General features: G+C 47.4%; 1 protein-coding gene across 1 annotated transcript in view; it reads right to left on the reverse strand.

Annotated features, from left to right (window-relative positions):
* The window catches only part of GPC3 (glypican 3), a gene marked incomplete at both ends in the record, with an annotated part of 142,412 nt that overhangs the window by 47,285 nt on the left and 77,455 nt on the right, over window positions 1-17,672 (reverse strand). Inside the window, 2 exons of the mRNA XM_010176729.1 lie at window positions 9,267-9,392; window positions 11,755-11,888. Coding sequence (XP_010175031.1) covers window positions 9,267-9,392; window positions 11,755-11,888 — 260 coding nt within the window. The remainder of the gene's footprint in view (window positions 1-9,266; window positions 9,393-11,754; window positions 11,889-17,672) is intronic.

Here is a 17,672-nt window from a genome sequence, read left to right on the forward strand (position 1 = left end):
TTTATAACACAGCGCTGAGGCTGATTTCCACTACAAGGCTTTTTCAGAGCTGAGCTGTATGTACAGGAGAGCTCTGTGTCCCCAAACAGGTCCCCAACACTGGGCACTCCCCATACACAGCTCAGTCAAGAGCTGACCACCCTGCGAGATACTTCACTGAAAAAGATGATAGACAAAAAAAGATGGGAGAAAGGAGGTGTCTGTGCCTCTGACAGGGGTACACACTTGTGTATATTCCCATGTTCAGACTTAAGAGCTTGTCCAGGTACAGGAGGAGTGTCATGGCAAAGCAGAGACATCAGCTTGGGTCTTCCAAGCCCCACCAGCTCCTCAGCACTTGGCAGCTGCCTGCATGATCAGCCCACCATCCAGGGCTTCGACTGCAGCATTGTGCTGTTCAGGCACAGCAAACCCACTCCAACAGCTCTGTTCTCCACCCAAACACCTCTCACCATGCTGGGGCCTCCTGTTAGAACTCAACATTTTGCAAAACACTTAAAAAAAAAAAAAAAGTCCAAAACATAGCTATATCTGAGATGTAACAGCTCCCAGTTCAGAAAAGCACTTACACATGCAATTAGAGGGTTGTTGTAGACTAAACCTAAGTGACTAGTAGAAGTGGGACCAGAGAGCACCAGGCTGGACCCCAGCCTGCAGCAGCCCATGCCCAGGAGAAGGTCTGGTTCCCTTGATGGCCAGCAGGACCACAAGCTCCGAGCACCATCTCGTGGGAAGTTGTTGCTGTCGCAAGCAGAGACCTGCCCGGCTCTGCAAATACTTGGGCTTAACTTTTTGCAGGGGAATAAGGCATCAGGAGCAGTGAACCACTAAACCTGTTGCTTATTTGTCACACTGTCACTTACTGCCACCGTGCCAACCTGACAAACACATCTGGCAAGTGAACAGAAACATCCACCAAACGCATGACTTTTTAGATGCCAAAGAAATTACCATTTTTAGTGTCATAGTAAACTTAATTTAAAATACTGATGGAACTTGAAAATACATTGCTGAAAAGTCTCCTGTGGTTTAAGAGATTTAACGAGCAGGATGAATCTCCCACGGGTTCTAACAAGAGCAGAACCAAGCCCATTTGGTGCATATCTAAATTAATACAATCTCTCTCCTAAACAGTTTTATACAAAGAAACTCAATAGCTTGGGTTTGAGTGGGGAAAAACCCCTTCTGAAATCCACACAACGACTGCCAGAGAGGATTTCTGTAGCCTACACAATGTCGTACAGGAGGAAGGAACACAGCTATAGCAGGTCACCATAACTACATGTCCAAAGACTGAAGCTGTTCTCCAGAAGACAGAGTTCATGACATGACCTTGGTCACTGCAGTGGAGTAGTGAGGATGTCAGACCACCTTCCCCAGGGGGACAAGTCTACCAGAGAAGGAAGCAAACCTGAAAGTGTTTGCAGAGGGATCTCTCCCTAAAACAGTGATGCTGGAGAAGCAGAGTGCCACTGCCTGGTCCTTCCTACCTGGGCAGGTACAAGGGTATCTAATAGGCCCAAAAGGAACCATTTGCAAGGTTTGAAGGAGCAAGGCAGTGGGCTCTGCAAGCTGCACATCTTTGGGCATGAATTGTAAAGAAGCAGATGCACAGGGACACACTACATCCAAAGAGCCAGAGATGAGCTCCTGCATGGCTTGGGTGCTTCAGGACACCTGAACTGAGACCTCCTGGTGCACTTGGGTATGAGGGGTACACCAGCTCCCCGTCAGCTGTGCCCCTCTCTGCCCCCACAACAGGACCAGGCTGGCGCACATTCAGGCACATGGGATGCAGCCAAACGAAGGGTTAAAGACTTTGAAATGTAGCTTCAATGAGGGATGGACATTCCTGAAATGCCAGAAAAGCTGGAAAAGGCAGCTGGCACCCCTCCCTGCAGCCTGGGCCACACAGCCAGGCCTTAATATGGTCGAGAGATGCTTTTTGCAGACCCCATTGAGCAGGAGGCTGGGGGGCTCCCAGGGCAGTCCTCATGCAGGCTCCCCTGCATCCCACCGACCTGCTGCTGGGATCACATGTCCCATCGCAAAGCAAAGCCAAAGCATCACCTTCCTCCCATGTTCCCCAGCCACAGCTCAAAGGAGAAATCTCAGAGCCATCTCGAGCTGCTTTCAACATATGCCAATAAAACAGCCCCTTCTGGAGAACACTTGTGCCACTCCACAAAACCCATCACATACTTCTGCCATAGTGATATCAGCATCAAACAGCAAATATGCACAGTGGTTAAAGTCCACCCCACGGTCCCGGGGGGTCCCTGTGCAGAAGGAGTATCAGTGTCGCAACATGAGCATGGTCTGGCTTCTACTTCATAAGCAAAGCCTAAAATACTTTCCTCTTTGACGTATGTCAACGTCAGTCAGCAGCATCTCCTCGCCTGGGCTCCCTGGGTAAGGGCTCTTGCTGGGGACATGGTATTTTCCAAAGACAAATGTCACATTGTAAAATGTGCTGATAAGCAGCCCTCGCTAAAAACGACTTTAAAGACAACCACTTGATGAAAACACTCATGATCTGAGGTCTTCTGCTGGGACAGCACAACTACAGACCTTTCTCGCTCCTTCTCATGCACCAGCAATAAATACCAAAGCATGCAGTCAAATTAAGGGATTTTCCTCTTCCTTCCTCCCCACCATCCACAAATGTCTCCTGTGAACATTTGGTCATTCCAGTCCAAATGCAGCTCCTTCCAGGCTTTCATTTCACAGCAAGGAAGATGACAAACGCTATTTAAATATATGGCAATTAATGTAAAATGTGTGGCCATGCTAGGCTTAGAGATGAGTTACTGCAGTGCCTGACATGTGGTTTAGAAAAGTAATCCTGTAAGTCAAACATAAAGAATTACACCTTTTAGAAAAAAGAAAGTAAGTTCTTCATTCAAATAACAATTAATTTATGCCTGCCTTCCAGTTGCAAAGTATTTTTTCAAATGCAGCTCCACAATTTAAACAGCACAATATCCCTTGCAGGCTCTTCCTCTACTATCTCTGCTCATTGCATCATACTTGTTTGAGGGAGTGGATGGGGGACAAACACAACAGTCTGCTACAAGACAGGACTACAGTACAAGAAGAAAGGTTTCATTGCACAGGACTTAATAACTGAGCTTGAGAGAGCAGGATTTCCAGCACCTGCAATCCCCTGAAGCTGATCTACATTTCAAGACATGACTTACTACAGGTCATGTGGGCTGGTGACACTGAGTCTTCACCACGTAGCAGGCAGAAAGATACAAAAAAGGGGAGAGAGAAGACATTTTTCTCCTCCACACCCCTGGCAGACACCCAAGTCTTATCTCCAGTCAGTTTTCATGAGCCAGTAAAGGTGGGCGCAGTGGTGATGCCCACATTTTGCTCTTTCTGGCCCAGCTGCCTTTTGGTTTAGGGTGACAACCTTGGTGTCACACCAGTGGTGCAAACAGCAGGAGCCAAAAGGCTGGAAGAGCTGTTCCCACCCTGCAGCTAGGGAGCAACTCCTGGGTGAGTCCATAAGAGGTGATAACTTCTTTCCCTGATAGTTTCCTCTCTAAAGAGAGGCTCTCCAGAGGTACCTGGTCAACCACACCAATTGCCCATCACTGGGTGCGGGCTGTAGGAAAGTCAAGTGCAGGTCCACCCTAGCAGGTCCTCTTCCATACAGGGTGCATGGTCCCACCATCCCTTGATCATCTGCAGACACCTGTTATATGGGGGTGCAGGTGGCAAGAGAGAATCGCGGTAAATGGCTCTCGGGTGCCTTCCTGGTTTGCAACCTGCGCTCGACCGCTTGCTCGCAGTGAGTGCTTGCAGTCACTGCAGAGCCTGCAATGCCACAATCAATTTACACCACCAGCAGCTCTGACCAAGCTTCTTCAAAGGCAACCAGGAATATCCAACGCCCTCCGTGGGGAACATTCTCACCTAAATAAAAACGAGACATTTTATGATAGATTTCCAAATATCAACTACCATGAGAACCCTCTGAGATCCTGGTGTTCCCTGCCAGAGGGAAGTGCTGCCTCTTCCCAACCACCTTATGCAATGCACTGCAGCTGATAAGCATGCTGCAGATGTTAATTTGTTTTATTAAACTTGAAGTCTCAGGTAATCACCTGGTTCTGGAAGATGAGAATTTAGAACAGCAACAACTGTAATATTCAAGCAAAACAATGGAAGTTTGGAGCATAAAGGGACAGCCTGAAGTCTCCCTCCATACTTATTTCAGCTGAGTAAAGTTCAAGACAAATAGATTATGGAAAAATTGGCTCAACTTGAGACCAAGCAGCAGGGTTAATATAGAAAGATTTGTGATCTTCATTTCTGAAGTACTCTGGAAACAACTATGGCCACTCAATAACCCACTGAATTTACCTACTATCCTTTCATAATTTGCTACAAAGCTGTGTTTTATGTGCTTGAAAAGTTATACAGCCTCCCTCTTCGGGGACTCCACTGTATCAGATATTTGGCAACACCTCCAGAAATAACCAAACCCTTCATGAACTAAAGGGTTATTGCTGGCATGGAATTTCCTTTGTTCCAATTACAGACTCTCATTTTTCTCTCTTGCTTCCAATTGTGCTTTCATTGTTTATGATTTGTATCATTAAAACAAACCACAGTGCGTTGGCAACAGCAAGGAAATCTGAGACTTCTAGTTTGAAGAAGAGAATCTGGCAAGGTGCTAAAAATATATTCATCTGGAATTGGTATAAAGAGAATAAGAGTTATGTGGGTGATTTAGATTAATGTACAAGTTTGTCTTGAGAAATTTGGCAATGGCAGTAACTAACAGTAATACTTAACGTGCTTACAACTTCTGCAGTGGGCAAATGCTGCTGTCATTCTATTCAGAACAGCTTGAAAGGAATATACTTGTGTAAGCAGATTATGAAACTCTGAGAATCTAGATTTTAATAGGCTTTTAGTATTAAATGCCGCAAAACCCTGATACTATATAAGGCTCAAATCACCTTTGTGATTCAGAAGCCTAACTCCCATAGAAATTGAGATGAGTTTGATATCTCAACGCCCACTCGACTTAAGCCGAAGTGTTTAAATGAGATAATTATTCAGTCAGGACTTCAGTGATAAGAATCACCCTCTGGTTTTTCTCTACATTGGATGGAGATAAGGATAAGAGAAGCTGGACATCTCACCACCCAACACCACCAACGTGAGGGCAGGTGGTAGGATGGGGCTTGAAGACAAACAAGGCAAGGAAGGGCATGATGGTAACCCTCACTTAGGCAGGTTTAAGCTGTTGTCCACCCTTCCTCCATATCCAGCCCTGTCCTATCTCAGGGAAGTGCCTGACAATTAACTGAGCCCAGGAAACCTGCAAAGAGGTGCACAGGGATGCAGAGACAGCAGGTCTGGTTCCCAGCTACCATGAACACCCAAGCACCAGGACCTCTCATAAGCTCTTTGCAAGTGGTGCAGTGTGCCATGTGTGGCTTTTGCTGTGAACCTTTGTGGTGTCACATAAAAGCACAATATGTTTTTGCACATTTTGAAGTGTGAAAAGCAGTAATTTCTTGCCTTTTCTTTTTTCTTCCCACTTTGGCTTATGTTCTTCAGCAACAGCACAGCAAAAGACAGAAGCACAGTTCAGTGTGTAACCAGAAAAATCAACCTTCCTTGTACGGTTGCCACTGTTTGCAAGCAGTGTTTCTAACAGATCAAGGCACCGTGTCCTAAACCCATGTAAGGGATGGTGACCAAGCTACCAACTCACAGATCAAACCTCAGGAAGAAGGATGAATTCTTGCCATTAGATGGTCCAACCCAGAGAAGTGAGACAAAGGATAATAAAGTAAGATTCAGTAAAAGAAAATGATGGACGAATCATATTAAAAATACTAGAATACACAAAGCAGGATGAGTGATGCTGACCTCACCACCATAGCACGTTGCAAGTCATCCCTACCACAGGCCAAGGTGTAGAAAGCCCTTGGTCAAGCGGGTCCTCAGAGCTCTTAATTTCAGGGGAGTTGCAAGGGGCTGCACCAGGCAATGAGTGCACCTGCTGCATGCATAACCCTGTTCCATTGGTGGGAAATCTCAGAGCCAGGGATAAAACAAGAACAGAGCTCAAGTAGAGTCAGACCTCAATCAACAGAGCCAGCAAAGTAGAGTCTGCACAGGACTGCACTGAAATGGTTCGATGCATCAGAAGAAAAGCACAATAAAATCCTCCAGCTGGCTGCACTGCATCGGAGGCCCAGAAGAACACGCCACGTTCAATCAGGCAGAGGGAGTTCAGGGCAAGGAGGAAACAGAGAAGGGTTCAAGGCTTAAAATGGGAAGTGAGATCCAGTGGAAAGGCATCGAGTATGTCCGGTCCAGTCCGTGGGGAGGAGGGACACGCTCACTCTCTGCTGATAACAAAGCACTGGGATAAACAGGACAGAGTAAACACTGATTCAGAAAAACCACAAGAGGAGGAGCGTAGGGTGCAGAAGGGACCATTTGCGTCAACTAGCAGGATACACGTTGTCGGTATTATCTAGTACTTGAATGCATTGGCAAGGGGCTGTGAAGTTGCTATTCCAGGCTTGATTTAACGTGTTATAGGAAAAGGGCTTAGAATAATTAGCAAATTCTGTCGTGACAGAGAAGTTAGGAAATGGATAAACCAGGAGGGCTCCTCTCTAACTTCATTAACATTCAGGTACTGCATTAAAGATGTGAGTGGTTAATGGCCACAAGCTCTACAGGCACACCACCAAAGTCCAGACACACCCATATGGATGCTCATGCCGAGCTCACTGACACAGCAATGCACAAGCAGCCTTATCCATCACCTGCATGGCATCAGACATGGAAACGTGCGGAAACACAGCACCCACCCAACAATCCCTCTCCCCTTCAGCAGCTGCTTTCTAACCTAACCCTAGAGTGAGCATCTCACATTGCTACAGGAATTGCAAGTTGTCTCCCCCAAGCCCCAGATGCCACTCCACAGGGACATGGGTGGTCTTAGATCTTCCTATGGATGTCCCAGAAACCTGAAGAGGTCTCAGACTGCATGCGGTACCCACACTGATGCAACTCAACCCTGTCTCAAGGTGAAACGTATCCAGCTACAGCAACCACATGCAGCAGGTTAAGGGCAAGGCACGAGCGTCTCCTCCTGTCCAGCCTGCTGAGCGTTCAGCCAGGAAGATCTGATTTGCAAAAGCCAATAACCAACAATGCAAGAGGGAAACATTAAGACAGAAAGTGTGTTTTACATGCACAAAACCTAGAAAATCAGACCCTTCTTTCTGGCAGCTGTTACACACATGGGACAACTATGAGGTCAGCATCCTGAAATTAATACTAGAGATTAAAAAAACCCACCAAGTTTCTTGTAAAAAGCAGCAGGCTGGAGTTTGATGACCAATCAGTGCACACTGGTCCAGCAGGACAATTGCTGTAGCCACACCAGAAACACACCAGTCTATAAACTGTGTTCTCAGAACAGCTTGGGAAAGAGCTCCTACGCAGTGCACAGCTGTTTGGCTCCCTCTTGGGGAAAACACTGAATAAAGAAACTGGTGGTTTGGGGTACTCAAGCACCATTACCTTAAATACTCTTGATTTTCAGGAATCCTCGAAGACTCCCTGAAAGAGATGCCACTCTGGGAAGTCCAAGCACATGAAGCAGTCAGTTTTGGCTCCACGTGAAGCAACACGATTGACTTCAGAGCCAATTTTAGCGACGTGTTTGTTTCCATTTGAAACACGTTCTACAAATGGGTCCTGGGAGAGGAGCACCATGGACCAGTATCTTAGTTCACCTTTATTTAGCCGAGTTCTTGTATTTCATCATCAAAAACACCATCATGTAGGATGCACTTTTACAGCCTATGGAGAGGAGAGGGTCACCCTGGGAAGCATTATGGCTGCAGATGCTAAAAACACAAAGTGGGAAGGCAATTGATGCATTTAAGGGGCAACAACTATTTCTAAGTTGTGCATCCATTTGCCCTCCCTCCTGAACACCCTGAGTTCGTGGGGGTAATAATTTTATTTTATTTTTTTTCCAACTGTACTTCTCACTTAGGCATGGAAACTCCAGATTTTCCAGAAATAGGTACAGATAGAAGACACATTTTTCCTTAGGCAAAGTAAGTACATTTTATTAAGTGTGTGATCTCAGCAATTTTTTTCAAAATAGAGTTTAATGCTATTTTGGTCCCTTCAGTGTTTCAGGTCAGTATCGCAAGTACAGGCTAATTACCACCTGAGGTTACTGATCAAGAAGTCATAATTAACACCTCAACATTTCAGTACTTCCTGATTTTATTTCTATTTCTTCTCTTATGCAAACTCCTTAATAGCAAAGGATGCTCTGCAAAGTAGGCTGATTAGAGGAGATATATGTATCATTCTAACAAACATTTCCATTTCCACAGTCTCTAACATTCCTGAGGGCATTTTTTGCAAGAAAAACATCTCCATTTCTATTAACACTTCCTTCCCCTTTATGCTATTCATCCTGTACTTGCCTGTCTTCATTAACTTCACAGTTACCACCAGGACATCCTTAGAACTGCTGAGTGGGGCAGGGAAAAGCAGCCAGGGCACGAGGTGGCCCCTGGTGTGAATGGCTCCATCCAGAGAGGACAGCCAGAGCTCAGCTGCGGACAGATGGTCAGATGGCAGCAGTGGCACCACCAGAGCTCAGTGCTCCTGACCTCCTCCAGCACAGAGCCACAGCCAAGGAGGAGCCCAACAAGGTGGTCTTCCTTGTCACTCCTTGGATGGGGCAGGGGTTGCCAGCCATGCTGTCCTGCTACCACTGCATGGATCCAGCCTGGAGACATCCCCACCCCAACGCAGTGCATGGTGGCAATTGTCCCCATTGCTACTCCGGAGTAGCTACCCCGAGCACCATGGTGCACCCTCCCATGGGAGCACGGCTGTGCTGAGCTCCTGCTGCTCTCCTCTCTTGGCTCCCCATGACCAACCTGCCCTGACCAATGATCTCAAAAGTCTTTTCCAACCGAACAATCCTATGATTCTATGAAACCGGTCACGGCGGCAGGGTTTTCACAGCAGAGTCCAGAAAACTCGGTGGAGGGCAGCACACAACCACTTCTCCTTTCTGTGCAGACTTTGCACATCCATCTGAGTTGTAGCACAGGTGGACACTGGCTCTGTAAAAGGTTTCTTAAGGGAACGAGCAGTGTCCCGGCCACAGACCACTCCTGCCCCTGGTTAACAAAAGATAAAGCAGTGCTGGGGAGAGGGAGAGGAAGGGAGATGTGATTCACCTCTCCGCGACTTCTTGTCCGTTCCAGCAAAGAGTGTCGTTCTGAACAGCAGAGCTGTGGTTGCAGATGTACTCTGGCAAGCTGCTGTAAAAACTGCTGTGAGACTTCAGCTTCATAATGAGTTCCCTGGAAGAAAGGAGGGAAAAAAAAATAGTGCTCAGTTAAAAGAGGAAAAGATGGGGTTGGTGCATTTTAACCAGTGAAGGTAGTCCCACAAACACAACAAGAAAGCAGCTGGGTGCAAATGAACCATGATGCATTAGTCCTATTTCTGACTTCCAGCAGCATTTTGCATCAGCCCCTGATGCTATGCAGTGAAGGATCAATCCATGTTTCTCAGGGCAAAACCAACGGTGACGGGCAGAACCTCAGCCCAACCATGTAGCACAGCAGAGCCAGACACGCTCTCTGCGCTGTCACAGACCTAAGGAAAGGTGCTGCTGGCTCAGGCTGTGCATACCTGGGTGACTCTGACAGTCACCAGAAAGGGGACAGGGACTCTGGGAGCAGGATGTGCCCGTCCCACCAGCCCAGGTCTGTCCTCTCGGGGGCACTCCGCAGCTTTCACTGGGAAACTCTGGCTGATTTAATTAGGCAAATGGCACAAAAAGTATAATAATAGGAATAGCAGTGGCTGGAGGAAGTAAGATTTGGCCTCACAGTCTCCTGACTTAGGTTCAGTGTGTTTCTCCCTTTGGCAAGGGGTTATTTCTTGGCCTCCTTCCTCCAAGGGACCAGCACCTCGAGCTGGGAGCACTCCCGGGAGCATCCCCTTGGTGCTCGCAGTGGTGGGACTTCCAAGCCCTGCCAGCTGCGGGGAGCTGCCCAGAACAAGCTGAGGTGCAGGGGTTGCCCAGCTCCTTCCTCTTTGCTTCTCTTTGCTTGGGGATTTTGTGGGTTTCCTCTTGAGACGAAGCCCCTGACTGCCAGCTGGGGGCAGGCGAAACAAGGAGAAGACGCCCCAGCGAAGGTATCCTGAGCTGCTCCGCTCTGCCCTTGTGCTAACCAGGAGCCTGGTTCTGCCCTGATGGGACTGACCCAGCTGGTGCAGGCAGAGCTGGCAGCTGATGGAGGCACAGGGCCACCCAAGTCCTCCCTCGGGTCACCACCATGCAGCCTGCCAGGGTATTGGAAGCACCAGCCCGTCCATCACTGTCCATGCCAATAGACAAGGGTTTGCCTGAGGAGTCAAAGCCCCTCCAAAGGGTGGGAGTTCAGCCCACAACCTCCCTGAACAAATTGGAGGGGTGCTTCAGACATTCACCTCCTGCATGAACCACCTCCTACAGCCATCTCCTGCACAGGAGGTCTAACCAACACCATTTTGAACACCAAAATGAGGCAAGACTCAGGTCTTCAGTTACGCCAAACCCTAAGCAGGACAAGCCTTACACTGCCTGTCACACCCAGCTCCTTGCATCCTAGACACTGCTTTGCTCCCTGTCCCACAGAGCCCAGCAGCACTGGGTAAAATGGATGGAAGAAAACTTTCCGAGGGAGCAGAGCTCCTTGACGGGCAGGGAGGGGAAGGGAAGGGAGAAACTCCTCCATATCTGCAGGTATGAGCTCATATAATTCATCGCAGCAGATTTCATTAGACTTCACGGTCCTCAAAGGACATCTCCGGCAGAGCCTGGGCTGTGTAACCCTCCGACGTGTTGAGACAACAGAGGAATGCAAGCCCTGGTGCTGTATCTCATGGGAATCGTATCAAGAATGTGGCCCTGTTACATTTTAAAGAGAAATCCATCCAACTTAAGTCTATCCCCGGCTCCAAAAATTGCCAAGCTTGCCCACTTCTCTTCTGTAGGGATTTTTCTTGTATTCAAGACAGCAGTAAAGGCACCGTACACCTCTGGGTGCGCTTTCAGATACAGAGGAGAGATGCTTCTCCCTGACACACACATAGCATGAGGCCACTGAATTACAGTTCTGTTTACAGAGGGAAGGAGGCACAGGGTGCAGTGCCAGCAGCAGAGGCACCTGCTTCACTTTGAAAATATTCAGTAAAAGGCTGTTAATATTCCTGAACTACCATAAAAGACTGCACCAAAAAAAAAAGTTAAATAAATCCCCCTTACCTACACACACAGTGTTACATGCAATGTTTCAGGCTAGAGCAACCATTTCCACCTGTAACTACACCTGTGAACATTTCTGGTACTATAGCAGTGCCCAAGAAACCCACATAATGCATTTGGTGTATGAACCTGGGAGCCTGGTACATTGCAAAAAAGCAAAACAAAAATGAAAAGCAGTAGGCAGTTTTACAGGTTAAAAAAAAAATTAATAGATGGACTAGGTGAGGAAAGACATGTAAACACCTCACTGCACTTCAGAGCCAGCCATACAGCACCTCTGATATTCAGAGCCAAAACCAGCTGCAGGTTTTAAGGGAAATAAGGAGCTCTTCCATGGCACCGTCCTGTATGACAACTGCTCCTGCAGCCCATCCCGTGGGCATCACACTCAGCCCAAGCATTCTCACCTCCTCCGACTTGACAAAGTTTCTTCTTGCTCAATGTGAGTCACCTTCAGGACTTTCTTGTCAACGAAAAGGTCTTCGGGGTAATTAGCTGATCGATACTGCCTCTGCTGAGTGTGGCCACATAACCGGCTGATCTGGAAAACACAAACACAGCAGCACAAGGAAATGTTGGGACCAGAAATACTGCAGGAAAACACCCGAGATACACATTGGTCCCTGCACATGAGCTGGTTGGTCGTCCCGTCATCGCCAATTGCTCCCATAGCTCACACCAGTGCCTGAAAGCAAACTGCTGCCCTAAGGATGCAACCCTGTTATTGTACAAATATCCCCTGTGAGAGGGAAAGCAGGAAATTTTATGCAAGATTTTTGGGCATCAAAGTGCCCCATGATTGTCAAAACCCCTGAGCTGCAGGCATGATAGGCAGAGCTCCCTGTGCTGGGTTAAACTCATGCTGGTAGGAAAGGGCTTGGGATGCTCCTTACTCCTTCCTTGCTGAAAGCCGTGGCATCTTGGGATGCTATGCTCCACTGCTCTAGCCCGGCTTTTAGGCAACACCTCCCCTCCAAAGGTAAATCCTGAAATGCCAGTTCTCCATCTCAAGGCAGCTCAGCATCCACATGGTCTGCGCTGCAGGTGCCCAGGGATGAGCATCATACATGTCATTACTAATTAAAGAAATCAGGGCTTAAAATAAAGCAAGCATTATGGCTACAGCCCAGTTGTACCATGGGAGGTCTTGATTAACAGGGCTCTGTTAATGACACAAATTAGCTCATTAGCACACAGATGATTCGGTAACCGGCTGCAGCAGCGAGGGAAGGAATCCAAAATGCCTTATTAAAGCTCTCCCTGTGTGGCAGTGTCCCTGTGTGTGACACTGTGTGCCAGTGTCCCGAGACTCAGCCAGCAGTGCTGTGGCCACCGCTGCAGTCCATGCTGCGGATGGATTTGGAGCCATCTCCTTCTTTGGGAGACCACTGAGGGACAACTGTTGCCCCAAGGTACCTGTGTCGCTGGGAAACTCACCTTTTGAACCATCCTGTGCTATTCTACAGGACTGTTCATGCACCAACCCCTCTTTCCTTGAGCCTCATCCCATCACCTGCATTCAGGCTCAGGACCAGCCACACACCCATAAAGTGCCTGTTCCTCACAGCACCTCATTTATCTTCATGCCACAAGAACCAATGCAGCCAGCTAACCTCCGAGTTAGCTGCACACCAGAGGCTAAAAGCACACCCACCTCCCAAAGCTACAAGCATCTGATGTGTAAAGAGAAGAGATTAATTCTGTTCTATTACATCCTGCATTTGGGTGGGCAAATAAATTAGTAATGTCACCTCTTTCATTATCAAGAGCAGCACAGTTTGTTTGCTCAGGCTGCCATACAATGAAGAGTAAAAGAGAAACCTCCTGGGAGCTGGGCACTGCCGTTTCTGGTTCACAGCGTGGTGGGAAGAGATGCTGCCACCAGTCCCTCCTGCACCTGCGGTTGCCTCTGCAGAAGTGGCTTCTCCTGCAGCTGCCAGAAAAACAGTTTCTACAGCATCTTACACACTCTTTATTCTGCTTCCCTCCCTTGGCTGTGTTTCCTCTCCACCTTGCCAAACCCAAGTCTTGCAGAACAATGCTATCAGCCCTACTGCCCTCCCTAAATTACATGGCAGGCTTCAAAAGCAGAGAGAGGAAGGGAATAAGAAAAATGAACACCATGTTTTGGGCTGTTTTCTTTGCCTTTTGGCTTTTCCTTTAGCACCCACTGCACTCCCCTAAAATTCTGAGATAATCCCCCAATACAGGCAGCCAGGACTAGAAGGAAACCACAGGACAGCAGGAGACCTGGATAAGGGCAGGTGGAACATCTGAGGCCCCACCACTGCAGAATGGGTCTGCACGTCCCGTGCTCTCTCTGCACTGACTGGTGCCACTGTCCCTGTAACAGGCAGACTGGCAGCAGATCACAAGGATGTGGGGGGCTTTGCAGATCTCACTCCTCTGAGGTGGCCTCCAAGCCTGGGGGGACACCGGACCTGCCACAAAACCATGCTGGGGAAACACAAGGTATAAAAACACAGCAGCATAGAAGGCACAGAACAAGTGATGCCACAAAAGCAGCATCGCCACACCCACGCTCTGCACGGGCACGTAAAGCGGAGGAGAGAGGCAGGAAAAGGTCGGATATTTTAAGCTGTTGCTTTCGATGACTCCCTTTCATTTCCCCCACCTTTCCTTCCCAAAGCCTGCCTTTCAGTTGGCAAAGCCTATTGAACCCTGAGAGAAGAACAAGTCCAGGATCAAGGTTTTTTCCCCCACGGATGCTGAGACATGCTGAATACGAGGGAAGGGCCCGAGCGACAGTGCAAACAATGGCACTTCAACCAGCAAAGCAGCTGGGTGGACTGGGGCTGCGTCATCTCCCACCCCGCACCACTGGCATCACAGCCCCTCTGCTCCCAGCTCCTGCGTCCCTGCTCAGCACCTGGGTACCACAGGCTCCTGCGAGGGATGGAACCACAAACAGGATCATGCTAGCCCTGACATGAGACAGCAGATGAAATCCTCATGGATAAAACCTGGAAACTCTGAGCAGTGCATCCAAGTTTTTACTTATTTATTTATCCAAGGATCAATTAACCTTTTCAGGAAAATAATAAAAAAATAGAATTAAAAAAACCCTGCAGCCCATCTTGTAAAGTTATGGTGAATGATTGTCACATTTTAGTCAAACAAAAACCCAGCTGAGATTTGAACTTTAAATAAAGTGAGAGAATGTAGAAGTAACAGATTGCCTGCTCATTTGCAGGGGTAGCATCGTGTGTGCTTTTTTGGGGAGGGAAGGATTTCACAAACCATCTGCCAAAGTCTGCTGGGCTACAAGCAGCCCTAGGACAACAGCTCAGAAATCCTGTTTCAACCTTCCCCCCTTTTTTGAGTCACTGCTGCAAGCTCAGGGACACAGTAATCCAGTTTCCCAGTCTCTTCCAAACCACCACTATTTTAAAGTGAGCTCCAAATTTTAAAAAGTCTAGAAAAATGCCACTGTAGGGCAGTTGGAGAAAGGACAACACAAGCCTCAGACCTTGGGGTGGGAGGAAAGAGAGATGCTTCAGGTCTTGAGGCATTGCCTGCTTTGGCAGGAGCAGCAGAGCAAAGGCAGTCAGATCCCTGGCAAGGTGGGATGGCTGCAGAGTGAGAGCAAAAGGAAGGCAGCATATCTAATCGCTTGTGCTAAACTAGTATCGAGCAACAGCGGTAATACATGGTTGCCTCCTGCCACACAACTATAAATGTGAAATATAAAGCAAATCGACAGAACGGAATGGCTGGCTCTTCTCCTCGGGCTCTGCGTGCTATCAGTGGGATCGTAAATAGACACGAGTCCTTATCTAAAGTATATTCAGTGCAAGAGCCATGCAGTCTCTTATTTCATGTCTCACACAGTCCCGGAACAGGCGGCAGCTTGAAACATCACGCCACAAAAAAATGAATGAGGTTTTTTTTTTTTGTTTTTAAAAGAATCTGGCAGAACACCGAAAAACTGCCACGAGGGGACACAAGTCAAGCAAAACCCTCGCAAAGTCCTGAACTTTTACAATCCCCCAAAGCCACAGATACTTTAACAGCCGAAGCTAAATTACTCTGCCCCAGCTCATTAACAAATTCACTAATTACCCAATTTCATTAGCCTCCTCCATGCGAGCATGACCCAGGCCACGAGGGGAATAATTTGCCTCCTGCCAACTGCTACCCATCACCCCATTTCTTTATTCCAGCTGCAAGGCGAGCCCATGCCCACTGGTCGGGCAAAGCTCCTCGGGACCCGCTGGCTGCCAACAGTCCCCACACCGGACGGGGAAGCAGCCACCTCCCAACATCCCGGGAGCTGCATGCCACGTAATTGCCCTGCTTTAGAGAGAACACTGATCTGAGAGGAGCACAGGGACAAAGCTAATGGAGTAGCACTACCAGCCCTCTTTAACACTTCCCCATTAATTTAGGGTAAGAGGTGCTGGAGGACTGCTGGGAACCTGTTTATGGCTGCATGGAAATGATGCACCATGAGCAGCCGGGGACCATATCCACCACCACCGCTGCTTCCAGTCAGGTCAACTGCAAGGGTGTAGAGCACAACATTGGCCCATGTGGGTACCCATAAGCCAACAGAAACTGGGACTGCTGGGATAAGGTTAAATTATGTCCAAAAAAGGGTAGTGACCACAGTACTAAGTTCTGTACAAAGCATCACAGCCTCAGTGCGGCCGATGTAGAACAAAGCCCCCATGGGTACCCCCAGCCTGGCCATGGCAGGATGGCATAGCTCACAGCACCGGGGCCACCATCCAACCCACTCCGCTGCCCAGGCACGAGGGAGGGCAGCTACATGGGGCAAAAACCTCTCACCTTGCACATCAGCCAGAAAACCCAGGCGGGGAAAGATTGGAAAGCAGCACACGTGTGATCCTCAGCATCAATCTGAGCAGCACTTTTAAAGAGTAAGAGCATTTTAAAGGTAATTTTCTAGAAGATTTTTTTAAAAAGCTAATCAGCTTCCCCTTGGAAGAGAAGAGAGTGCATTAGACACTGCTGAATACCTGCTGCTGCCGCTTCTCATTCAGCCCATGAGCTCCGCTCTGCTCCAAAGGAGAGCTTGCTGTATTTGACCTTTACTTAAACTTTACATGGACTTTCCATTTGTCTTCTCTGTGAACTCTTCCACTTATAGATTCATTCTCCAGGAAGACAGAGTATTTTTTTTTTTTTCCCCTCAAGGGGATGGCCTCATTTTTGAAGATTTCCTCCCACAATCTTCTCGACTCTCTGGAGTTCACATATGCCATTTTATACCTATTCCCAAGTTTCCTTTGGGAGAAGCCTCACATTAAACTGAAAAGCGATTAACTATGATAATTGATTTGAACACAGCCTCTGAAAGGGTGATTTGCTACGGTATGCACAGAAGAGATGACCACAGACCTCAACAGAACACGCTGCCTTCAGAGGAACCAACTGGTGCCCACTAAACCCTGCACATCATTCAATGAAGGAACCCAGTTTGACCAGTAAGGCTCAGTAACACAGCTGCCTGCATTGGTGCTTCTTCCCCAGTTCTTTTTCACAACCTACTCTGCTAAACACCACACGTATTATTAGCATTACAAATGGCGCACAAATGCATTCTTTATCTTCAAAGTCACCATAAAAGTGAACCTGAAATCTATTACTCAAGCGCTGCTACAGAAATCCGCTTAATTAAATTCTAAAGGACTTAAACCAAAAATATACATTGCGATGATGTGGGATAGAACATAAACTTTTTAATAGTAGTAACCAAGCACATTTACCATTTCTACAGGTGTAATAAAAATGCTAATGTATGTTAATGTCTAGTCTGTGGTTAATGTTTTGTCTTGTTAATTTCCCCAGGGCTTTTATTACTGATTTAAATCTGCCACACTACCCCAGTGATTGCATCGCCTTCCACACTCAAACGAACCCTGATTAACAGAAGTGAAGAAACATTTAGCTAGGACAAACACTCTCACTATATGCTTGTAATCATTATATACACTTTGTCAAGAAGATGGGAAAGAGACCCCGCTCCCTCACTCTTTTCACAGCGGAAAAAAAAAACATTATGGGCATAAAAATGAATTTACAAGCCTTTATTTTAAGAAGTACATCATTATTAACTAAGTAATGATTGTTCTTCTGGTTCCAGGCACTCGAGCAGAAGGAACAAACTGAATAAGATAACATGGATATCTTCTATGTGCATTTCACTAAAATTCCTCATTAATGGAGTACTAAGTGTTATTAATCAGCTCTATAGCGTTACGATTTCCATTATTCAGACAGCACTTTGCATGGATTACATAAGAGACAACATCCTAACTCACTCGCGTGGAGCAGCAGG

Source organism: Antrostomus carolinensis, unplaced genomic scaffold (genome assembly GCF_000700745.2).
Source record: "Antrostomus carolinensis isolate BGI_N321 unplaced genomic scaffold, ASM70074v2 scaffold13700, whole genome shotgun sequence".
NCBI classification, from domain to species: Eukaryota; Metazoa; Chordata; class Aves; order Caprimulgiformes; family Caprimulgidae; genus Antrostomus; species Antrostomus carolinensis.